At 41.1% G+C, this 22,301-nt stretch overlaps 6 protein-coding genes and 4 non-coding genes across 12 annotated transcripts; 5 read left to right on the top strand and 5 right to left on the bottom strand.

Annotated features, from left to right (window-relative positions):
* Positions 1-322: 322 nt before the first annotated feature.
* RNASEK (Ribonuclease kappa) lies at positions 323-1,137 on the bottom strand. The gene is made up of 3 exons (XM_069037252.1): positions 914-1,137; positions 719-847; positions 323-664 (listed from the first exon to the last, which is right to left on the bottom strand). The coding sequence occupies exons 1-3, from the start codon at positions 980-982 to the stop codon at positions 563-565; spliced, it is 300 nt and encodes a 99-aa protein (XP_068893353.1). The 5' UTR covers positions 983-1,137; the 3' UTR covers positions 323-562.
* Positions 1,138-1,194: 57 nt separating this feature from the next.
* Positions 1,195-4,174, top strand: rush (rush hour). 3 transcript variants are annotated; one of them, XM_069037239.1, is made up of 6 exons: positions 1,209-1,352; positions 1,501-1,892; positions 1,946-2,344; positions 2,398-2,483; positions 3,369-3,399; positions 3,554-4,174. In XM_069037239.1, exons 2-6 carry the CDS (start codon positions 1,574-1,576, stop codon positions 3,556-3,558), a joined length of 840 nt encoding a protein of 279 aa, XP_068893340.1. In that variant the 5' UTR covers positions 1,209-1,352; positions 1,501-1,573; the 3' UTR covers positions 3,559-4,174. The 3 variants fall into 3 exon arrangements, with proteins under 3 accessions (XP_068893341.1, XP_068893340.1, XP_068893339.1); XM_069037240.1 differs by lacking the exon at positions 3,369-3,399 and having other exon boundaries at positions 1,195-1,352; positions 1,626-1,892; XM_069037238.1 differs by lacking the exon at positions 3,369-3,399.
* A 106-nt stretch (positions 4,175-4,280) lies between these two features.
* LOC138122854 (uncharacterized) lies at positions 4,281-5,508 on the bottom strand. The gene is made up of 2 exons (XM_069037237.1): positions 4,566-5,508; positions 4,281-4,516 (listed from the first exon to the last, which is right to left on the bottom strand). The coding sequence occupies exons 1-2, from the start codon at positions 5,506-5,508 to the stop codon at positions 4,335-4,337; spliced, it is 1,125 nt and encodes a 374-aa protein (XP_068893338.1). The 3' UTR covers positions 4,281-4,334.
* Positions 5,509-5,914: 406 nt separating this feature from the next.
* bisc (biscotti) lies at positions 5,915-6,670 on the top strand. Its single transcript, XM_069037244.1, has 3 exons — positions 5,915-6,113; positions 6,165-6,246; positions 6,298-6,670. Exons 1-3 carry the CDS (start codon positions 5,915-5,917, stop codon positions 6,572-6,574), a joined length of 558 nt encoding a protein of 185 aa, XP_068893345.1. The 3' UTR covers positions 6,575-6,670.
* A 229-nt stretch (positions 6,671-6,899) lies between these two features.
* LOC138122852 (adipocyte plasma membrane-associated protein Hemomucin-like) lies at positions 6,900-9,305 on the top strand. The gene is made up of 4 exons (XM_069037231.1): positions 6,900-7,042; positions 7,100-7,223; positions 7,272-7,763; positions 7,864-9,305. The coding sequence occupies exons 2-4, from the start codon at positions 7,102-7,104 to the stop codon at positions 8,942-8,944; spliced, it is 1,695 nt and encodes a 564-aa protein (XP_068893332.1). The 5' UTR covers positions 6,900-7,042; positions 7,100-7,101; the 3' UTR covers positions 8,945-9,305.
* Positions 9,306-10,318: 1,013 nt separating this feature from the next.
* LOC138122844 (atrial natriuretic peptide receptor 1) lies at positions 10,319-22,187 on the bottom strand. The gene is made up of 15 exons (XM_069037218.1): positions 21,428-22,187; positions 16,310-16,553; positions 16,028-16,184; positions 13,478-13,597; positions 12,997-13,431; positions 12,697-12,933; positions 12,553-12,637; positions 12,385-12,502; positions 11,991-12,332; positions 11,780-11,939; positions 11,571-11,729; positions 11,353-11,521; positions 10,956-11,295; positions 10,627-10,900; positions 10,319-10,580 (listed from the first exon to the last, which is right to left on the bottom strand). The coding sequence occupies exons 1-15, from the start codon at positions 21,670-21,672 to the stop codon at positions 10,360-10,362; spliced, it is 3,306 nt and encodes a 1,101-aa protein (XP_068893319.1). The 5' UTR covers positions 21,673-22,187; the 3' UTR covers positions 10,319-10,359.
* Positions 13,843-13,915, top strand: TRNAM-CAU (transfer RNA methionine (anticodon CAU)). Its single transcript has one exon. It is a non-coding gene; the product is annotated as a tRNA-Met (tRNA).
* TRNAL-CAA (transfer RNA leucine (anticodon CAA)) lies at positions 14,971-15,086 on the bottom strand. The gene is made up of 2 exons: positions 15,049-15,086; positions 14,971-15,016 (listed from the first exon to the last, which is right to left on the bottom strand). It is a non-coding gene; the product is annotated as a tRNA-Leu (tRNA).
* On the bottom strand, positions 15,368-15,449 carry TRNAS-GCU (transfer RNA serine (anticodon GCU)). The gene has a single exon. It is a non-coding gene; the product is annotated as a tRNA-Ser (tRNA).
* Positions 17,638-17,709, top strand: TRNAC-GCA (transfer RNA cysteine (anticodon GCA)). The gene has a single exon. It is a non-coding gene; the product is annotated as a tRNA-Cys (tRNA).
* Positions 22,188-22,301: the final 114 nt, after the last annotated feature.

The following is a 22,301-nucleotide window of genomic DNA, read 5'->3' on the forward strand; positions in this document are numbered from 1 at the left end:
AATATGTGAAGATAAGCAAAAGGCGGGACCTAGCAGTGACCGCTTGAAGAATACGCTCAAGGAAGAAGTCTCTACTAATTTGCGGTATTCCTGGCCTTCATCTTATGATCCTGATTCACATAATTAAGTCCTGTTACTATACAACTTATTTAATATTATTTTTCAATTGTTATTTTATGTTATATTTACGTATTTCGTCATGTCACCTTCAGCGAGGAAAAAGTAATAATCAAGGGAAGTCCTTCAATGTACAAAATGGTGTTGTAGGATTTTTCGTTTTTGGGGGTTTTAGAGTAAAATTGTGGTTGACAGAACTCCACAGTTAAAAGTCAGTAACTGGCGACTTCTTTATTAGAATAATGTAACCTACAATCCATTCACATCTGTCAACATGACTTTTAACAAAAATGAGACAACAAAAAAATAAAATGGGTACAGATGTGATAATAACTTAAAACCTACAGAGCCTCAGGGAATGAGAATTTTTTTCTTACACATATTTACACTAAAATCTGGTACATACATATACGCAAAATAACAATACTGGAAAAATAAAATTAAACTAAACACTCAACGAAGAGCGATTGTTAGCCCAGAATTGATGTGCCGATACGGCCAACGTTACAATGTACAAGAGGGCGGCGATCCAGCAGTTAAAGGCGTTCTACAAAACAATAAAACATAATTTCAAGGTAACTCAAAAATCAATTGAACCTACCTGTGTGTAGCCCCTATCTATGTTCGCATAAAACTCGTCCAGATCGTTCGGGGTGTGGGGTTCCTCGACGCCCGGTAGATCCTCAGCGAGGGCCACGGAATGGACGTAGTAAAATATTCCCATTAAACCCTGAAATAAAAGTTCACGTCAAAACGATCGTATTTATCGTCTTTGAGCAGCGATGACGAGCCTTACCAACTGAACTATTCCCCAGACGCTCAAAATTAAGCCACATAGTGACAATTTGGGCCCACAAATTGGCATTTTTGGATTTTTTTTTCAAAACTGATCACACCTCACAAGTAATAGCTGTCATGTGATTGTCGGAGACGGCTGACGAACTGACGCTGACAACCGCAAAAATGAAAATCCCTATATTTATCACATAATGCACGAGTTTACGAGATTAAATAAATGGAATAAAAGCCGATACGTGCCACTACGAACAAGTCGAAGGAGTTGTCGAGTGCAGTTAATCCGCAAAGGATTAAAATTAAGCAACCAGTTAAAAAAATAAGAGGCGTGTAATGGTGTCCCGTTTTGACAGATGACAGATGTCAGTTTGGGAAAGAGGAAAGTGGGCAGTGGTGTTTGTGAAAATCCTGAAAAGGAGAAGAAATGGTTGATAAATTAGGTAAGCCCGTTCGAAACGATAAAAGCGTGCTTGTTTTCTCTCCACTTGCTTCGTTTCATTCGATAATTTCGCGAGTCGCGGTATTTCTTCCGCGTCCCTTATAAGGTTAATTTAATGCCATCACAATCCTTCATGGTCTGTTTACCAGAGTTTTTCGAGAGTGCTTTCGTTGCCCAACCGTCGACTTCCTCTAAATTATCATTTCTGACGCGACGCTCATCATGGAAGTACCCGTGGCCGTAGTAATTCCCGAGTGTGTCGTTCCCGTTTTAGTGAACAGTGAAGCCAACACCAGGCGAATAGCCACAGTGGAAAGTTGCTTCGGGAATTCCGGACAGCCGCTGGAAGTCCCGGGACGCGTCCTGGTCGGCGAGGGGGTCCTGGTGAAAATGTGCCGGAAGAAACCCAAGACTAGACAGTTTTTTCTATTCAACGACATCCTAGTTTACGGTAATATCATCATCAACAAGAAAAAATACAACAAGCAACATATCATTCCGTTAGAAGAAGTGAAACTGGAAAATCTCGAGGACGACAATCGTGAGTTGGTGAGGGCGCCTCGTTCCTGCGTTTACCCCGCGTTTCGCTTTCAGAATTTCGAAACGGCTGGTTCATTCGAACCGCTTCCAAGTCCTTCGCGGTGTACGCCGCGACGGCCACGGAAAAGCAAGAATGGATGGCCCACATAAACAAGTGCATCGAAGACTTGCTGAGAAAAAGCGGCAAGAAGGCGGTGGAGGAGCACGCGGCCGTCTGGGTTCCCGACGGCGAAGCCTCCGTCTGCATGCGCTGCAAAAAATCACAGTTCACGTTGATCAACCGGAGGCACCACTGCCGCAAGTGCGGGGCCGTGGTCTGCGGGCCGTGTTCGAATAAACGATTCCTGCTGCCCAACCAGAGTTCGAAGCCTCTACGCGTCTGCCTCCATTGCTTCGGCGAGCTCACGTCCGCCGCCAGAAATCACAACACGTCGACGGACGGCGTGCAGAAAGGTTCGTATGCATGTTTGAGTCGTGAAAAAACGACGTTTTGATTTGTTCGTCAGACCGGAACAACGCAGACACATCTGGGGAGGAAGACTCGGATGACGACGACGAGACCAGCAGGGCACAGCCGGAATCCCACGATTTGGTAAGTCAAAAGAATGCTGCCGTTTCCGAGTCACTTGATAGTAGGAATTCTTAGTAGTGGAAATCTTATCTGTGGCATTGAGTAGGCGAAACGGGAGCTCTTTAAACACGAAATCGGCTAGATTTCTGTTTGAAACTATAATGTGTTTTGTTTTTACCAAAGATGCGGAAGAAAGAGAGAAAGAAACAATCGAAAAGGGTCGTATCAAAAAATAAGACGATTGCGTTGTTAACGAAAGGTAACGAACGACCTTGTCCCTCGGCTCTGCGTAAATCCATTTCCAGAGTTAAAACATATTTGTGAAAAACAATAAACCTGATCGTGTAATTTCTCGTTTTTCTTTTAGTAGAGAAGTCTGCGAATCAGATTTTTTTTTTCAAAAAGATTTTAAAAAATGTACAAATTACGAATGTCACACTGTTGATAAGAGCTTCTTCATTATGCAAACATTTTTAAAATAACTTACGTAACATTATGGTAATTAATGATAAAGATTTTTAAATGTTGGAATGAGTCATCGTTTTTTTCTTCGTCGATTTTGACCATAAAAAATTCCGGTGCCAAAATTCCGATCACACCGAAAGGTGAAAAAGGTCATTTTATGTTCAAAAATAAATGGATCAGTGATAATACAAGTTTATAACCATTACAAGAAGCAAGATAAATATTTCAAGTTTAAAGAGGCACTTCTTTTTCTGAGAGTTTGTTTGAAAATTCTATAAATTTACGCATTTTCTTTGCGTTTTCCAACACGTGTGTCGTTTAGTCTTTCTAGATAGTAAAGAAATGGTTTAGAGAGCTCCTTCGTCTTACGCAATATCAATTATCCTAATTTTACTTGTCCCGAAAAAATCTCACTCTTGATGTTCACATGACGGATGACAGTTTCAGAGTCATTGCTTCAGTTATACTCGTTGTAAGTCAACTTGTGCCGATTCTAGAGTGGAACAATAATACATTGTTAGGATTGAGTGTGGGGCTTTGTAACATTTGTTGCGTGCTGTTTGGTTGAATTTACCGCTTTCCACTCCCTCATTCTTTTGTGACGATAATGTTTTATGTGGTTGCAGCCTAAATTTTACGGCGACAGCGAAAAACCAGAAGAACTACATTGAAAAGCATGCACTTCCACTTGGTAAATATGCCCACAAAATAACAATAGAATAAAAAGTAAGTAATTATATTTTTAATATGAACTCATGGTAATTGTGTATCTGGTAGAATTTATGTAGATATTAAGAACTGTACGATTTTTCTTGTGTTTCTTTGCGTAAACGATGATGATAATAACCGTAAGCTTGCTCAAATTGATACGTCGTTTTTGTACGTCGCGCGATTATCCATTTCTTGATATTTACATAATGCGACCTATTTTTATTGTAAACGTTTAAGTTATACATAGTTTTAATGGTGGATTAGGAGGATCCAAGAAAAATAATCAAAGCATGTACATTTTAGCAACTGTGATATAAGTTGGCCTATGTAACGAATGTTTTCTATGGGAAGGGGAGAGAGGGCAAGAGAAAAACGTCTTTTTCTGTGTCAACCTGTTGTACACTACCGGACTGAATACAAACAAAAACAATTGAATTAAGTCACGCCCGGTATTGTACCCTCAAATTATGTTAATCATCACAGTACACAGTAACACAATTGTTAAAATAATTTACGCAATTAAACCATTTATATTATTTGGACTGTTTCATTTTTCATGTACCTCCAGTGCACCACCTGACGTCCAAAGGGGTCGTTTAATTGTAATTGAAAAGTTATTGTTTTTTTGAAATAAAACCCAAGTTTTGTTGAATCAACTAGTGTTGTTCTTTTATTGTTAGTCAGCAACAGCGGGAATCAGAATTTGAGGTCGTATCTTGGTTTGTGGTCCTCCTTTTCTTGCGGCGCCAGAGGCGTGTTCATTTTCCTGTTGAGTAATAAGTTGATCATTTTAATGTGGTGATTCTTTGGTAACGGGACGTCGTTGTCGACCGCCCATCTGATTATTTCCGAACAGCGAATCAGATCCCCTCGACGAACTGAAAATCAGAGTCAGTCGTCACGACACAACTGATGGAAAAATATTACATTGATAATTCAGGAGACAGGCCACGACGCTCGAATACTGCTGCTTCATTTTATACTTCAGTAGAATTTCCAACAATCGGTAGACGACTTCGGTCCTGTGACACTTCAACGAAACGAACACCACGTAGGGTATCCTGTTGATCACAGCTTTACAAAGTCCGTTGTGCTTTTCGAGCAATTCCAAGGCCACGCACTGATCCGAAAACCACTCGCTTAGAAAGCAGGTCTGCCACACGTACGTCAACGGGGACAAATCGTTAAAATCCCTAAAGAGTCTTTCGGCAAAATGCATCGTGTTGCCGAGAGCCGCTTCGCTACCGCTGGACACCAGATCGGTCATTAAATATTTCAGGATCAATCTAATTCTGCGCCGCAGAAACGCGTTTTCGCGATAAACCCCCTCGAATATCTCCACGGCTTTGGACACGTCCCCTCGCACCCAAACCGCCTCAGCTATGAAATGACGGAAATTCGAATGGGCTACGAGGAGATCCGGGTGGCGGTTTTCGCACAACTGATGAATTTGCTGAATCGCGTCTTTATTCCCGTTTTGGGAACAGAACGATAGCACATTCATCAAGACGGCAAGCGGCGGAGTTTCGTTGCGGTCGACGCAAAACTTAATTAGATCAATCACAGATTCACCATTGTCCGCGTCTATGGCGTTTTGGAACAAAATACCTAGTTGGTCGGTTCCTAGCTCTCCTATTTTCACCTCGTCGAATTGTTTTTCTCCGGAACGCGACACGTTTTCGACTAGAGCTTCGTTTTTTCTTTTCTGATGATCCCACTTCCCCATCTTCTGGTGCATCAACTGCGACGTAAAATCGTCGATAACATCTACTTCTAATTTTGAGTAGAATTGAGGCAAACTCTTTGCGAGAATCGAGAGGGATATTATGCGGGGTAAGGTTGTCGGTATTCGGCTTAGATTCCAGGCCATCGCCTATGTTCCAAATGTAAATAGTTGAAACATAACCTCACCGACTGTGAAGATCAAACTTGTAATATTCCGGTGTAAACACGTGATTTACTAGCACTTTGCGAAGAGCATTTTGTACACACATTTACGTCTAATCTCTATTTTTATCCAACATTCGTTTCTCAAGAAGTTTGACAGTTGATATTTCGACAACATAACCTCACTATTTTTATTTTTCACTTTTGTCAAGAACGCACAATTTTATTCTTAAAATTAGTATCGTCACTTCGTTAGTACGACCGATTTAAGCTACGGGTGAGGTATTTATGGACGATATAATAACGCATTTAGAAAATTTCGATCAAATTTGACTTGTGTCAACTTGAATACATAACCTCTACTTCTTTTCGCTATGTGAAAATTAAAAATGAAAAAAATATTTCTCTTCAATTTACTGTTAAACTTGCTACTTACGGCGTGGGTCTACACGACAGACTCAAGCCCCAAAATTGTAGACTGCAATAATTTGCGCATGGGACAATTCATATGTCCAGACCCCAACTATGACCTTGTGGACCCCAAAACTCAACAAATCCGGGGATGTACCAAAGACAACAAAGCCAGAGGTACGTAACTGAAGTAGACGGTTTCAGTCTGCATTACTTAATTTTTTTTAGTCCCTTGCATAGCGGCTGATGGTCTAAATTGTTCAGAAACGAACAGCAACACATTTACTAGAGAGATGCCATGCAAATGGACGTAAGTCTGTCCTTTGTTTAAATATATGAAGATAATAAATCGGTATTTTAGGAATGGGTACTCATTTGAAACTGCTCTGTTGCTATCCATTTTCTTGGGAATGTTTGGGGTAGATAGGTTTTATTTGGGGTATCCAGCTATCGGATTGGCAAAATTTTGTACTTTGGGATTCATGTTTCTGGGCCAATTGATCGATATCGTGCTCATCGCTACGCAAGTTGTGGGACCTGCGGACGGATCCGCGTATGTGATCCCCTATTATGGACCTGGAGTGCAAGTGGTGCGCAGTGATAATTGGACATACAGACTTAGACAGGATGATTGGTGACCAGTTATTAGTCATATTACGCAAAAAAAGTTTTCAATAAAAGTTTGTAAATAAGATCGAATTCGTAAATTATGCATTAAATTGGCGTATCATTTACTTTTGGTGTTAATGTGATGTAACCTCACTTTTTATGAATACTATTGTTTTTACGAGTAATTGAAACTTTTTCAGTTGACTCACCGCACCGTGCTTCCTTGCACTGATCGTTTAATTCATGGCTGCAGGTTTATTCACCTTTACAACGTTTGAATCACGATTGGGGTCGTTCCAGAAGCCCCAAATTTAAACTTGGGGAATTTCTTTTTTTAAATTTAACTATTGGACAGATGGCGCCACATTTGAACTGTCACTCGGTGTTGTCAAAACAGTTCAAGGCTGGATCAAGGTCCGCGTAACGTGAAATGAACAGTTAGTCGGAAACTTTTTAATTGCAGTGTCATCGTAGTTGCGAGTGCGACACGTAAGGAAGTAAGTTGCTCTTAAATCTTCACGAGAAATATTAGATAAACTATAACCTCACTTCAGGGATGGGTTTGCTCGGTGTAGTCAAGTTCCTCACCCGTAGGACGATCGAATTAGTAATAATCGCCCTACTGCTGTTGTTCCTTCCGAAAATACCTCCGGATGCGAAATATTCTCAATCATACAAGTAAGTAGGGTCGTGCGAGGTGCTCGCCCCACTAACCAAATCTCTCAGAGTAGCCCCCGCGCGTCCTTTCGAAGGGGGCCTCAAGCTCAACGAGAAACTCAACGACGTGGAACTGTGGCATAAAGGCGCGTTGCACGGTCCCGAGGCCTTCGTCGACTACAAAGGTGAGCTGTACACGACGGTACATGGGGGCGACGTCGTAAAACTAACTGGCAACCACATCACCCCCATCGTGAAATTCGGCAAACCGTGCAAGGGTGCGTACGAAGAACAGCTATGCGGGCGCCCCCTGGGGATGGCTTTCGACAAGAGCGGCACCCTGTTCGTCGCCGACTCGTATTACGGCATCTTCAAAGTTGACGTCAACACCGGAAAAAAAGAGCGCCTGGTGGCGGTGAACGAGCAGATCGGCGGTGCGAACGTAACTCTGCCGAATTCCATCGCTGTGGCCACCAACGGGGACCTGTTCTGGACGGATTCCAGCACCGAATTCACCTTGCAGGATGGAGTTTTTGACTTGTTGGCGGACGGTAGTGGGAGGTAAGAGCGATTTTGTTTTGAATGAATAATTAGTTCATGAAGGTTATCGCAACTTAACGACTTGATTATGATGTTGATTGGATTTTTTTTTGAATTTTAGATTGGTTCGTTACGATTCTAAAACGAAAAAAAACACCGTTCTCATATCAGATTTGCATTTCGCTAATGGCGTCGCTCTGTCCGACGACGAGTCGTTTGTTTTGGTGTCGGAGACGGCGCGGAACCGCCTTCGTCGCTACCATTTGAAGGGCCCCAAAAAGGGCACCCACGACATTTTCCTCGATGGACTTCCGGGCATGACAGATAATTTAAAAGTCGACGGCAAGGGCGGCTTCATCGTACCTCTGGTGGTCGCGGTCGACTCCGAAAATCCCGCGGTGACCCAAATTTTGGGTCCTTTCCCCCTTTTGCGTAAATTCATCTCCAGAATTTTCGGTCTGGTCCAGTTCGCATTCAAATTGGCCAACGATATTTATCCAAACGAAATTTCTCAACGTGGAGTCCACATGGTGGGCCACTTCACCATGGGTCAGTTCTTCTACCCGAAACGGGTCACCATCTTGCACGTCTCCAAGAACGGAGAGATTTTGGACAGCATCCACTGTCTGAACAAGAAACTGGCGGGGATCAGCGAGGCGCATATTTTCAAAGACACCCTCTATCTCGGTTCTCCGTTTAACGACTACATCGGGCGAATTCCGCTGTCGAAGGTTGGGTGGGAACATTTGAGACAAGCGCCGTCCTCTACTCCAACACCTAAACCTGCCACCGCAACACCTAAATCTACAACAGCAGCGCCCAAACCTACTACGACAACAACGCCCAAACCTACTACGACCACAACACCTAAACCTACCACTACGACCACAACACCCAAACCCACCACTACGACCACAACACCGAAACCAACAACAACAACGCCCAAACCCGCAGCTACCACGACTCCTAAACCCACAACCACCACCACACCCAAACCTACAACCACTACCACGCCTAAACCCACCACAACAACGCCCAAACCTACCCCCAAAACGACGACTCCTAAAGCAACCGCAACACCCAAGCCGACTACTGCACCACCTGCGCCGACCACGACACCACCTAAACAAGCTCAACCTCAACCGGTCAAAGAACAACCGAAGGTGGTACCAGTCAAAGAATCTCCTAAAGCAAAGAACTAAAACATTCTAGGAGGCTGTGATGTCACATTTGTTAACAGTTGCACCATCATCGCGATCGTCGGTTGTTTTAACAATTTTATTTGATAGACTGATCGTCACTTTTCAAATTTTTAGAGTCGCGGAGCATTCCAACGACGAGCATTTTCATTTTATTTTTATTCATGTACTGATATTATGTTGTAGATGTAGGAATCTCATGTGTTAACTCAATATCTTCATGGCATTTCCAATGATAAGTTTTAATTTTATGGCAGGCTGATACGGTGATAATTTACATAGTTTTTATATGTATCATAGTTTTGTACCGGGATATTTTTTGTTGGATGTGATGTACCAATTTAAATAAAATTATTTCATAAAACGTGGTCGTCTTATTAAGAATGCTATCAGAATCCAGCTCCAAGTACAATGGAATTAATTTATCTGAAACAAAACAGCCACAGCGTGTATTTGTTTAATAAAAAGCTTTTGTGTAATAATGAGAAGTGATGTTATCGCCTGATTATTTCTAGTGTATTTTTCTATTTTTTCTTGACACTTAACAAGAAAAAGTTTTGAGATATAGAAAAACTGCAAGATTACATCTTGTCTGTTCTGCGAATCGTTTTAGTGCGATTTTAAAGATTAGGTGAATAAACATAATAAAAAGCTCTTGTCAAATATTATTCACCTTCGATGAACAAACATAAAGATAAACTTTAAGTCAGTTTGTTTGTAGTTCAAAGAAATATCAGTCCACGTACACCGACATTTATTTAATCAATTCTTATTTTTAGAACGATTATGTGTGACACATCACCAAGTTCTGATAAAAGTGTTGTAAGAATTTTTTTGTACTTTACCTCCATTTTGATTCTCTCATAGAGAACGAACGCGACGTCATCATCTGGGATGTCCTTATAGCCATTATTTCACGGAATATTTTACGAAAATGTTTAGGTTTTATCAGGCAACAAATTCACGACCGTATTTTTGGCAATTTCACGACCCTATTTTTGGCAATTTCACGTAGGTATTTCAGCGGGCGCACATGAAAGCTTATCTTCCATATTCGTGTTTTGTGACAGAATTTGGATAAAACAAAAGGCGACTTTGAAGACTTGATCAAATTTTCACTTTTAAAATTAAGTCATTACCAACCGCCACAAAAATCCCTAAATCGAGGAAAGTAAACATTTTTGTTTAAAAACGGCTTAAAAAGGGCAAATTACAAAAAATAGTATAAAAAAACTCGTTCCATAAGACCTTGAAGCTCTCATTCTTTGAAATAACTCGTGGCTACGCCACTCGTTTTTTAATCTTGAATTCGTGCTTCAAGACTGGTCTTATGAAACTTGTCTTTTAATATAACTACTATTAAATGAAACAAAACACTCTTGACAACTTCGTCTATTATTAAGTGTTAAAAAATAATTTCAATTCCCCATGAAAATTAACGGATATGGGTTGGCGTCTTGGTCCCCCGTCGCGGCCAAGGGGGACGCGGGCCTCGCCACCGGCTCGCTGCTCCCCAACAGCCAATACGTCGTAACAAACCCCTTTCCTTTCAACTCGACCTCGCCCCTCAACTCCAGCTTGAACGTGCCGAACTTGTCCAAGATATTCTTGGTGGTTTCGCTGACGTGTATCTTCAAAGCTAAAAGGAGACCTTGGGACTTTTTACAGATTTGCTGGTAACTCACAATGACCCGTGCTCTCCATCCTGCTCGCGGTGTTGACGGTGTCGCCGAAGAGGCAATAATGGGGCATCCTCTGGCCCACGACTCCTGCGCAAACTGGCCCCGAGTGGATCCCGATTCGCACCTTCAACTGGTAGTCGGGCTGGTGCTGGATCGTGAAGCAACGGATGGCGTCCAATATGGCCAAAGAGAGAAGTGCGATTTCGCGTGCGTGGACGTCACCGTTTCTCTCCGGGAGCCCGGAGACCACCATGTAAGCGTCGCCGATGGTTTCCACCTGAAACGTGGACGGATAAGATGTTGATGTTGCCGCTTCGGGTGCTTCGTCGGACCTTGTATACGTCGTAGGAGCCGATTATTCTGTCGAAAGTGCTGTACAAGTCGTTCAAGAAGTCCACCACTTCCATGGGTGAGCTTCTGGCGCACAGAACTGTGAAGCCAACGATGTCGCTGAAATAAATCGTGACGCACTCGAACTGTTCCGGTTGGACCAGTTCCCCGACCATCAACTGTTGGGCCACAGGTCTCGGGAGTACTTGATAGAGGAGCTCTTCGGAACGTCTTTTTTCTTGACTGAGTTGTTCCGTTTTTTCCCCAACCAAAGCCTCCAAGTTGTTGGCGTATTGTTCCATTCTTCTGAGGAGGTCGTCCATGAGATTCTCGCAATACCCTCTGAGAACAAATTTGACAAATAGAAGGAACGAACGGGGCAGAGACAGAGACGCTCACTTCATGATGCCGCGAAGGGTAATTTTGAGAGTTTCGAAAGTGGGTCTGTCTTCTGGATTGTCACTCCAACAGCGTTCCATCAACTCTAACAAGTCTTCGGGACAGTCCCTGCAACTCACGGCTGGTCGAAATGGAGGATTTTCTCTAGCGGCCACTCTCGAAATGATCTCTACAGAGAATACTTTAGATTTAGAGTTAAAATAAGTGAAAGTGGTCACCGTGAGGCTCTAGAAACTGGCGAGCGGCTTCGTAAGGGCCTCCTCTGACTATAATTTCTTCCAAAATGACGCTGAAACTGTACACGTCTCCCTTCTGCGTGGCCGGAGTACCGGGAATAATCGTCAACGGAAGGAGTTCAGGTGCCACCCACAACATCTCTACAATAATTTGTTAAATCAAAGACTCGAGACGACCCAATGCGGATTACTTTTGTAATAATCCGAATCTTTTTCTGCTTGGAGAGGAGCCGTCAACGTAGCCAAGCCAAAATCTGAGATCTTCAAAACAAATCGACCGTCAATCAGACAGTTGCACGATCGCAACTTGCCATGAACTGACACTTCGCAGCTGTGAAGATAACTCATCCCCTGGAGAGATTCCAGAAAGAATAAAAGAAACAAACGGGAGCGCGTCAATACCTTGACGACGTCGTGAATCAGCGACATCCGAAAATTCCAGTCGAGCTGAATGGCGTCGTTTTCTAGGACGTCTTTCAAGCTACCCCTCGGACAGTATTCTGTTATGATCAAGACATCGGGGCACTCGATGCAAGCCCCCAAAAATCTCACAGTGTTCTCGTGGGTCACATCCCTGACTTGCTTGATCTCCCAGAGAAGTTTCTTGTTGATGTCGACCTTCTTCTTGGAGATTTTCTTGATGGCGACACGATTTCCTTTGTGGATTCCCACCGTGGTGAAAATTTTAGCTTGCAGGGAGTTGGTGGAGGTGATGGAGGCGCGACCGCTTCTCAGTCCGTACGACTGCAACACGACAACACCTTAAGGTCGAGAAATTTAATTCTGCCATTCTCACTTCTGTCAGTTTCTGGAGTGCTAATTTAGAACCGCAAGACTTTCCCATCTCCAGAATGACTTCTTCGCGTCTGATTCTCCACGACATGTTGTTCAAATCGGCAGCGATTCGCATTTGCCTAAATGGTAACTTTTGGGAAAGAGTGAAAAGGCGTGTCGAGGTACTTACTTGTTACAGACGCAGATGAATGTCACGATTAGAGCTAGAAAAACTCCAAAAGTGAACGATCCGTATAATATAATCATGTAGACTTCTTCAGCAGCACAAAAACGACACTAAATACAACATTTTGATGGGGTTACGTCAAGTTACCACGATTCCTACATTCTGCGTTGTCGTTCATAAAGCCACATCGAGGGATGTCAGGTGGGGGACCTTCTCTGCCTCCAGGCCAGTGTATTTTTTTCCCCGTAACAGGTGAATAACGCTTGTGGACTCCGTAGTAGTGAGCCACCACTTCAAACTTTCCGGTGATGGGGTCCAGGTCTAGGACCGAATAGTCGGCGTCTCTGTCGCCGTTGTCGTCAATGCGGACATGACCGGTGATCCCTATAAATATTATTCTCAATAAAAAGCTGTCAAAAAAGACGCCATATTGTTTTTTTTTTGTACCGTGAAAATCTCTGGACCACATCCTCGTCGTGATATTGAGCCCATCTCTGATGTCACCCCCTTCGGTCAAGGTCTCGTTCAGCGCCATCCCCAGGAGATAGACTCCATCGTAGAACGCCCCGATCACGAAATTAATTTCCTCCTCGTCGCTGATGCTGTAGTTGTAGTCCCTCACCGCCCGCTCCTTCACCCTGTCCGCAAAGTCCTGGAACTGGTCGCTGGTCGGCTGCAGGAGCGACACTCGGAGAAGGGCTTCGTAGGCCTTGCGAGCGGCGGCGTCGTGGCTGTCGCCGGCCTCCCAGTCGTGGTCCTTCCAGTACGAACCTTGGAAGATCTCCACGTCGAGGAAGGTCCAGTCGCCTTTGGTCATCCCGAGGGCGTGAGCCGCCAGCATGAACTTGCGGACTAGGGTGCCTCGCACGCTCAAGATCACCACTGCAATTTGACAGTTAGTCAGGAACGGATTGGGGCGCGGGCCTACCTCGGGCGTACATGCTGGCGTCCCGGAGGTAGTTGTCGATGGACTCGTTGTCGTTGCCGTCCAGTTCGCGGATGAAGGTCAACAAGCCGCGCTTTTTTAAGCCGTGCTCCAAGTTTTTCCCTAAAAATGAGAATTGATAATAATTATACAATTTGATGTTTTACTAGGACATATTGTCTATTCCTCAAGCCACCAGGCTATCTTGACATGCTGAATGATGTTTATCGAAGTTAGTTAAAGGCTTCAGATAGGAAACAAAAAAAATAGAAGTGAGATTAAGCGACATTTTAGAAAAACAGAAAATGTTTTTATTTACAAGGGTTGATTTTTTGTTGAAATGCCGAGTATGGGAACCATCGCGCATGGCCTCGGTAGCGCAGTAGGCAGCGCGTAAGTCTCATAATCTTAAGGTCGTGAGTTCGATCCTCACCCGGGGCACTTTTTTTTAATCAAAATAAAATCAATATTTCACAATTTACAAAGAAAACAAAAATCAGGAGATACCATTGGAAGTTATAAATATTTAACAGTTTTTGACTGACTCTTTTGGGAGTGCATTTGATTTAATAATTTTTTCAAGAGATTAGAGTGAAAAACCAATTAATTCATGTAAGCTACGAACTTTCACGATTATGTTAAAATTGTTATTGACTGTTGTTACCGTTCTTGTTTGAGTCATTCTTTTCACTTTTTTATTGACATTTAACAATTTAGTAGAACATAACTTTTTTATTTAGTATTGGTGAAGTCACAATCAAATTTCTTAGATTTCTAAGAGTCTGATTTTAATATTTTACAGATTCCACTTATGTACAGTCGCGAACAATAAATGTTGGTTGTCAAGATCATTTTGAAATTTCCCGCTACTGTCACAAATTAAAAATTTTGCTTGCCAATGTCAATAAAACGTCAATAAAAAAAATTGGCAATGTTTTATTCTAAATATTCAAAATTATGGCCCCAATGTCGTATTTTAATAGAGTAAAAATGATTTCACTGATAGAGACGGATGTGTCAGAACTCAGAAGCTAGGGTGGCAACCCGGTTGAGATTTCCAAAAAGTTTACAAGATCGTGACAAGGCAAGACAAATAGAATGTATTTGAGGTTATGCCCGTTTCACATTAGAGCACTTTTCATTGCGTCAAAGAATTTGACCCCTTGACGACCAAAATTTATTGCTCGCGACAGTACCATTAAAATAATAGTTTACAAATTGTTATTTGTCTGTTACTGGTTTTTCTTGACAATAATAAATACTTCAACTTATTTTATTTGCAATTTGACCAGTTGCTACTGATTTGATTAACATTTGTTAGATCTATTAGAATGTCACCAACCCTGGTCCTTCAGTCCTTGAGTAATGAACTTTTAAATGAGATGTCCGGGTGTTGGACATAACAGAAGTGTTCAATTTTATATAAATCGATTATAATTGCTCTTTTAAAATTACTAAAAAAGGGTCCAGTTGGTGTAAAACAAAAAAAAACGTAATGTCAGAAGTGGGATTCGAACCCACGCCCACAGAAGTGGACCAGAACGCTCATTAAACCTGAAACCAGGCAAGGTAACCTTGAGTCTGGCGCCTTAGACCGCTCGGCCATCCTGACATGTAGCAAATATATCGCACTTGGCGGTACTTGTTGCGCATTTTTATTGTTTTCTTTAAGATTACATAATTTCATCATTTTAGTATTAAATTTTTTTAGTATTAAATTTAAATCAAAAACAAAAGTAAATAAAAAACTTTATTTAAATAACAAGCACTCACTTTGTATCTCAGACTCAATAGTGATATTTTGGTTATTAATTATAAGTTTGATGAATTAATTGCCAATTATGACAGATCAATAAAAAATAATTTGAAACAAAAAAATTAAAAAAATATTTTCGACGAGGATGGGATTCGAACCCACGCGGGCAGAGCCCATTGGATTAGCAGTCCAACGCCTTAACCACTCGGCCACCTCGTCTTATTGAACATAAATATAAATGTCGCAGAAATGGCACGCCTTACTCAAAAAAATTTCACCATGACTGATAACGTCAAAAATTATTGATTATGGTATTAAGTAAAGAATATCTAAAGATCATGTTGTTGACAGTTTTCTTGTGGAACTTTATCATCAATATATCAAAGTCAAACAAAAAGTAATTTTGACCAAAGATAACGTTTAAAGTTTGAGATTTTCGTGATTTCTAGTTTAGACTAGAGAACAAGGGGACTGATTTACAATTTCAACTCTAACTCTAGTAAAGCTTGCTGTAATTGTGTAGCTAGTAATTTGGGAGTTTAATTTACAATTTAAAGTGAAAATAAAAACTAATTTTCAATTTGAACTGCAGGTGAAGCTGGTGAAGAACAATTTACAGTTTTAATATAAAATAAGACTTTCAGAAATCGCAATTATTTTGCAAGTATCTAAAGTTTTAAAAATATAATTTGAAATTTGAAAACAATAAAATATGTACCTATCCCATAGACAAGTACCTAAGCCACTATGGCCACTATCATATTCATATCTATAGTGCTATGGCAACGTAGACTTACCGGCGGTCAACGAAAACAAATCGGACCTGTCCAAGATGAGGGCGACATGTTTCCACCCAAACTGCCTGAAGATGCTCGCAAAGACCGACTTGAGCCTGCATTGACAATACGACATCCTCGTCAACGTGGGATACTTGGTCTTGTCCTTGAGGATCCCCTGAAACGACGAGATTTTTCCCCGTCACGAAACAACGCAATCAAACCGTTTTCGTAATTCATTCCGTTAATGGCTTCATTAGGGCCTAATGTCCAATTTGACAATTTGTTTAATGGCACACTTACGGCACTGTCGCTCTTGTTCCACTTCTGCAGCCTGCCGAGGATGCCGGACGTGACCGACAGCTCTCCCTCCGATGGCGGCTGGTCCCCCATTCCTGTGATGATGGGGGTGTTCCAGTAGGCCGCCAGGCCAGCGACGGGTTCAAGGGCAAACAAACAAGCCGGACCCACGAATGCAATCACGTCGGATTTAAAGTGCATGTCGGCGGCTAATCCCGGAGCCAGGGCGCCGCTGCACGAGGGGTAGCTGGGGATGAAGACGAAATGAACTTGACCGTCGCAGGTGGTAATTTCAACTTGATACGCGGTGCTGATGATACGCATTCAGAATAAATTCCAGTATCGGGATAAACACAAACTCCGGTGTGAAATGGGGTATAATTTAAAACAAACAGACCGGAGTGGTGGGTGAGACTAATCGGGATTATTCAATGCGGCGGTGATTGCTAATTGTCTGCTCCGGGCGAACTTAAGGCTGGGATTAGTGTCAATGGGCTAAATGGCTATTGAAGAGAAAGAATCGCACCGGTTTTTGATTGGACGCGACGCAAAAATCAAAAACGATATACTTTGATACCAGTTTTGCAAATAACGTCAAACCAAACTTGAGAAAAATATCTTGGAATTGAAGCTGTAAATCACTTAATAATGTATTTGATCAAATTTGGAAAATATTTTTCTGCACAATGTGATGCAGAGAGAATGAAAAAGCAATAGGTACCTTGCATCAGAGCCAGAACTTCCACATATTTGTAAAAATGTATGTATCAGAGTTTTTTCATATTTTGGACAGTCACAAATTTAACCCCAAATACATATTTTGTTGAAAGAAGAAACAATTTTGAGCAAGTGGTGTGAAAGAGGAAGATTGAAAAACTGTAATAAAGAGATCGAACAGAGACACTTGCTGAAATTTCAAAGAGCCAAAGAAATTGTAGTCGTTAAGTTTTTATGTTAAAACTTAAATTCTGCGAAAAAGACCTCATATATATCTGTCATGAAAAATACATGAAAGTAGGATTTTTCAATCACACCACTTGTATATTGTAATAAACGATGTAAACCACGACTGAAAAGGTCAAAAGCCTCAATAGCCACCCGCCAACAAAGTACCTATTGTTAGACGAAATTAATTCAAAAAAATAAATGTATTTTAACTTGACTTGACACAACCTACATAGTTTCTTCATATCTGCGGATTTGGAACAATAATCTTAATTTTTAACTTAACGTTTAATTAATTAATAGATGATTTTTTAAGGATTAATTAATTATAAAAGGACTTTTAGGAGTTGTGCTATAATTACCTTATCCTAAAACAAAGTAACAACGGGGATATAGCTCAGTGGTAGAGCATTCGACTGCAGATCGAGAGGTCCCCGGTTCAAACCCGGGTGTCCCCTGATCGCTTTTTTTTACTTTTATTTAACAGAAAACAACATGTTTCTGATTTTATTTACTTGCATCTGCATTGAATGCCACCGAGTTGAATTATTGTCGACAAAAACTGCAAAATTAGCTATTTATGTAACCAGTTAGGAAATGCGTTATTTTGTGTAACGAGTGGAATATTTGCGGGACGAGCGCAGCGAGATCCCGCAAAATCACACGAGTTACACAAAATTGCATTTCCTGACGTGTTACATACAAGATTTTTTCTAATTTTGACAAAAGATATGTTTCTTCAAACGTTAAACGAAGTAATGAATAATAAATTATTATTGTGTTAAAATATCAAGTAGGTAAGTAGGCACGGTTATTTTGCTTAAAAACAAAAAATATGACTAACTGGTTAGGAAAAATTTATTAGAAAATAAATTTTTCCTAACCAGTTAGGAAAGATTTTACTTTTCTAACCAGTTACGAAAAGTGTGACGTTTCCAAACGTCAATTAATTTTGAAAAGTGTCACTTTATATGTCAAAATTAGAAAAATTTAATTTATTTCAATTTATTTCATTTGTTCTCGTTTATCTTGCTCTACCCTACAATCATGTCAGTGACGTCGTAATTAAAAAACGGATAATAATGAAATCCTCGTGTCCCGGAAATATACAGGGTTAGTCAAAAGTATGGAACGGGTTTATGTCCGTTAATATGAACTTTATAACAAAATGCCTTTAACAAAAGTTTTTTTTTCTCTCCATTTCTTAGCCTACTCTTTGTCTTTGTATGTCAATGCATTTCCATGGAAACGTAATTTTTTTTAATGGCAACCAAGTTATTTGTTTGCTGATTTTTAAGTGACTTGATCGGCTCCGGGTCGGCTCCAGGTGGGTTCCGAGTCGGCTCCGGGTGGGCGCCGGGTCGGGTCGGGTCAAATCGGGAATTATCTTTTTTGTTCGACACTGTCAGAATTTGGGGATTTTCTCCTATGTGAACGGATTTTGATAAATGTCACAACTTGTCAAAACGAAACGTCAAGCTAATTTTAAAGGTTTTAAGCGATCTGGAGCCTTTAAGGGGCTCGTCGAACAAAAAAATGTTGTATTCAACTCGTTCGTGTGTAAATTGGGCCTATTAAAAAATGGGGAATCTGATTTGATATCACATTTTGACGGTTATTGGAAATTATGATTTTACACATAAGTTTTGTTAATAAAGCGTAGTAAAAAAAAAATCAAGTAATTTGAAGAAATGAAGGAGGAATAAAAATCAGCCAAAAAAATCACTTGATTGGCACATTAGTAAAAAAAAATTTTGTTATACGGAAATAAACCGCCCATTCCATACTTTTGACTAACCTGTATACTTATGCCATTTCGAATTTTCCCAGTCGATACACCCAATCAGCGCAGTTCGCACCACCAATTAACATTTTCCAATCGCCGATCTGGAAAATATGCTTCAAGACAATATCGTCTCAAGCGGCTGCTTTCTAAAGAGCAAACCCAAGATTTTTGTTTGTTCGAGCGAGAAGTTAACGAAAAAATCCTAATCTTAGGAAAACATCCGATTTTACCCAACTCAATACAGCTTGTCTTTACCAATTCGGATACACCAAACAAATCACCTATCCCACAACATCAACCTCAAACCAATAAAAACACCATTTTTTTACAACTTTATCCTCGTCTCCTCGAACATCCGATATTGAACATAAAAATCCCATTGCTCGCACTAAAATGAAAAATGTTTCGTGAATGAATTATTTTTACGCCTTGTGCCAACCGAAACACGCTCCCACATCATTGTGTGATGGCATAGAAACGCGTTTTGGAATAACAGCCACTTCCGACGCCCCATTCAGTAATGGCCCCCTTCTTGCCCCTTCATTTACTCCATGTTGGCAACACGTTTTATGTAGTTTTTATCTCGCAATAACCCGTAAAGTCGCTCACAAATATGCGCTGCAACGATTCGAGTCTTTAAAGCATCACAATTTCAAAACTAATTACATAATTTAACCCTTTTTTTTTTTCATTGCAAACCTCGACAAAGATCGTGTACTGTTGACAGCACTTTTCCAAAATATAAAATCAAATTCTTTTGGGCCTTTAGCTTCAAACACAACATTAGGTCAACTCTTGTAATTTTTGAGAACTTAATTTGGAAAATTTGGAAAACGGACAGTTCGTAGCACTTTTTCGAAATGCAGAATGACGCATACTAATTCTGCTTACGAAATTCAAATTTCAATTATTTTTTTGCCCCCTCATTGTTGTATTTACTCACAATAGCGCTCGCTAAGTAACCGCAACAACTATAGTCTTTTTCCCAACATTGCATTCTAATTCTACCCAGAAAATCAACCGGCAACGTTGTGTACTTAGATTTGATTGGTCTAGAATCCTGTTAGTAATATCAAAATTGCCATTATACACTTAGTGTAATTTTGTTTTCACCAACTTAATTCAACAGGTGGTAGTTATTTGCATTTGGCACAGCCTATAGGTATTTAGTCCACTTTCGACATTTTCTAAATTTTTTTAAAATATAGACATTTTCACAGCCGTACAGTTGGTGTCGGTTGGTTGGTAACACTTTTTCAAAATGCGGAATGACGTATCTGCGTCGTGTTTTCAGAATTCAAACTTTAATGGAACTTTGGGGCCCCCATTCCCCAAAAGTGTCTCGATTAGGTATCGCACAACGGTGAGTAATCAAGTTTTCTAGTTTTTTTTTTGTAGTTGTCAATCCCACTTGCAAACCAATCGCATTTCGCGTTCCCACTTTTCTCTCAAAAACTGTGCCATTGTGTATTCAAAACGAATGGCTTTCAGACCGTATGAAAATATTCCCTCGAGCGATAAGCAGATTCGTGTCCAATCTCATACTCACAATTTCTTTTATGTAATAACGTATGGCGCGTCACTTCCATTCTATTTGTTTGTTGCTGAAACCTGTCTGCAGGTGTTTGCAGAGTGAAAATAAAACGAGAAAAATAAAAAATGACAACGGACGGGGTAAATTTCGTCAAGTCCGACTCTGGGCCCCCCTCAACGTGGACAGTTGCGTTTTATAGCAAGAAATTATCCTAATAATTTCATCTTTTTTCTTTTTTGTTCAGGACAAACAAGACCGATCTGGTGGAATTTAATGCAAATTGCGTTTTATTGATAGCACACGTATGTTGACACGGTGATCTCTTTAATAGATTAATTTTGAAGACCAAATTTTCTGTGGAGAAATTTTAGCTGCGTTAATAATTTCCTGCTTTTCCTTAAGCACCCCACACACAGTTTAAAATACGAATACGGAGGGGCCGATTCGAGCCCGAACTAATTAAATCATAATTCGTTTAGGAATTATTCAGTCGTTGTTACGAAGTTCGCAAGTGCCGAGCTGCCCCGGAGCCCTCGTTTCCGATATTAAAAAGCCAGGTGTAGTACTTTTCCTCTGAAATTTCCCCGTAATATTTTGTAAAGACGCATAAAATCCAACGACTCCATGAATAAAAAACCGATTCAAGCGAGCCGGATGCATAATCACAATAATACGCACATTTGCAAACTAGAAGTGAACGTGCAATAATGGCGGAGGTGCCGCGTCTAAAGTCATAAAAGATTCGATGCATTTTTACGAGCGTTTTAATCTGCAAATAAAATTAATAACACCGTCGGGGTAGTTTCTGTCACCACTGGAAGATGCAAGATGCGACGAGCGACCCCTGCACGTTTACCTCTCTTGGACTTTTCGGAGTTTGACGGCGTGCTGGGCGAGGAACTTGTCGTTGACCTCCTGGAGGGCCATGTCGACGGCGGGACCGCACCTCTCCAGGTCGAAGGGCGAGTCCAGATGCGATGCCATCAAGACGCCCACGTTGTACTGGAGAAAGGTGTCGTCGCGGGGCTGCTGCGACGAGCACAGTTTCTTGGCGGTGCTCCAGCACAAAAACAGCAACACGAGGATCAGCCGATCGGCCATTCCGTCGACTAATTAGGTTAAACGGTGTGGGAACGACAAGAGTCAAAAGTTTGCCGATTCTAATTAATTTCGCGAAATGTACATGGTAATGGGAGAACGATGCAAGGAAGCACTTCAGAATCCATTCAATTACGGAGAGTTGTTTTTTGATTCGTGACGGGACGCCGGAGTTATTTATTTTAATAGAAGCGACATTATCTCCGGCCGGATTTTAATGGAGTCCGGGGGTGGACTTGAACTTGGGTAGACTACGCGATCGCCGGAGGAATACTAAAGCGAAAACTTCTGCAAACCACTTGCTGCGCCTGGACACGTGTTCTGCACGCATGTAATCCGGTGGTGGCGATTTAAAACTGAACAACCCTTTTGTCAGAATCAGAAATATCTACGTGCAGCGGCGTGGGTGGTGGGGGAGGATTCAATGAATCTCCACTTTCATATTCATTCCTCACCCAATTTTTTTTTAACAGATAACAAAGACTTCGCATTTTATTGACGATGATATCCATGTTTCAAAATTCTATTCTATACAAGATTTTCATTCAGTTTCTTTTTCATATTTCTTTCTGTAAAAGTGCTCCGACGCGTGTAATGAAGAAAATTAATTCAGCTTTCGCCGAATAATCTTG

The sequence above is a fragment of the Tenebrio molitor genome, chromosome 2, assembly GCF_963966145.1.
Source record: "Tenebrio molitor chromosome 2, icTenMoli1.1, whole genome shotgun sequence".
Taxonomy (NCBI): domain Eukaryota; kingdom Metazoa; phylum Arthropoda; class Insecta; order Coleoptera; family Tenebrionidae; genus Tenebrio; species Tenebrio molitor.

Bases quoted from the DNA above. Each gene is read 5' to 3' on its own strand.
- RNASEK (XM_069037252.1), bottom strand. From the start codon at position 982: ATGCCAATTTGTGGGCCCAAATTGTCACTATGTGGCTTAATTTTGAGC. The intron at 848-913 runs GTAAGGCTCGTC...CTTTTATTTCAG, and splicing joins TCTGGGGAATAGTTCAGTTG to GGTTTAATGGGAATATTTTA. The intron at 665-718 runs GTAGGTTCAATT...ATTGTTTTGTAG, and splicing joins TAGATAGGGGCTACACACAG to AACGCCTTTAACTGCTGGAT.
- rush (XM_069037238.1), top strand. From the start codon at position 1,574: ATGGAAGTACCCGTGGCCGTAGTAATTCCCGAGTGTGTCGTTCCCGTT. The intron at 2,345-2,397 runs GTTCGTATGCAT...TTTGTTCGTCAG, and splicing joins GACGGACGGCGTGCAGAAAG to ACCGGAACAACGCAGACACA. The intron at 2,484-3,553 runs GTAAGTCAAAAG...ATGTGGTTGCAG, and splicing joins AGCCGGAATCCCACGATTTG to CCTAAATTTTACGGCGACAG.
- LOC138122854 (XM_069037237.1), bottom strand. From the start codon at position 5,508: ATGGCCTGGAATCTAAGCCGAATACCGACAACCTTACCCCGCATAATA. The intron at 4,517-4,565 runs GTAATATTTTTC...TCTGATTTTCAG, and splicing joins CTGTCTCCTGAATTATCAAT to TTCGTCGAGGGGATCTGATT.
- bisc (XM_069037244.1), top strand. From the start codon at position 5,915: ATGAAAAAAATATTTCTCTTCAATTTACTGTTAAACTTGCTACTTACG. The intron at 6,114-6,164 runs GTACGTAACTGA...AATTTTTTTTAG, and splicing joins CAAAGACAACAAAGCCAGAG to TCCCTTGCATAGCGGCTGAT. The intron at 6,247-6,297 runs GTAAGTCTGTCC...TCGGTATTTTAG, and splicing joins GAGATGCCATGCAAATGGAC to GAATGGGTACTCATTTGAAA.
- LOC138122844 (XM_069037218.1), bottom strand. From the start codon at position 21,672: ATGGCCGATCGGCTGATCCTCGTGTTGCTGTTTTTGTGCTGGAGCACC. The intron at 13,598-16,027 runs GTAAGTCTACGT...TCTCATTTTTAG, and splicing joins TTTGTTTTCGTTGACCGCCG to GGAAAAACTTGGAGCACGGC. The intron at 13,432-13,477 runs GTAGGCCCGCGC...GTCAAATTGCAG, and splicing joins CGCCAGCATGTACGCCCGAG to TGGTGATCTTGAGCGTGCGA.
- LOC138122852 (XM_069037231.1), top strand. From the start codon at position 7,102: ATGGGTTTGCTCGGTGTAGTCAAGTTCCTCACCCGTAGGACGATCGAA. The intron at 7,224-7,271 runs GTAAGTAGGGTC...CAAATCTCTCAG, and splicing joins AAATATTCTCAATCATACAA to AGTAGCCCCCGCGCGTCCTT. The intron at 7,764-7,863 runs GTAAGAGCGATT...TTTGAATTTTAG, and splicing joins TTGGCGGACGGTAGTGGGAG to ATTGGTTCGTTACGATTCTA.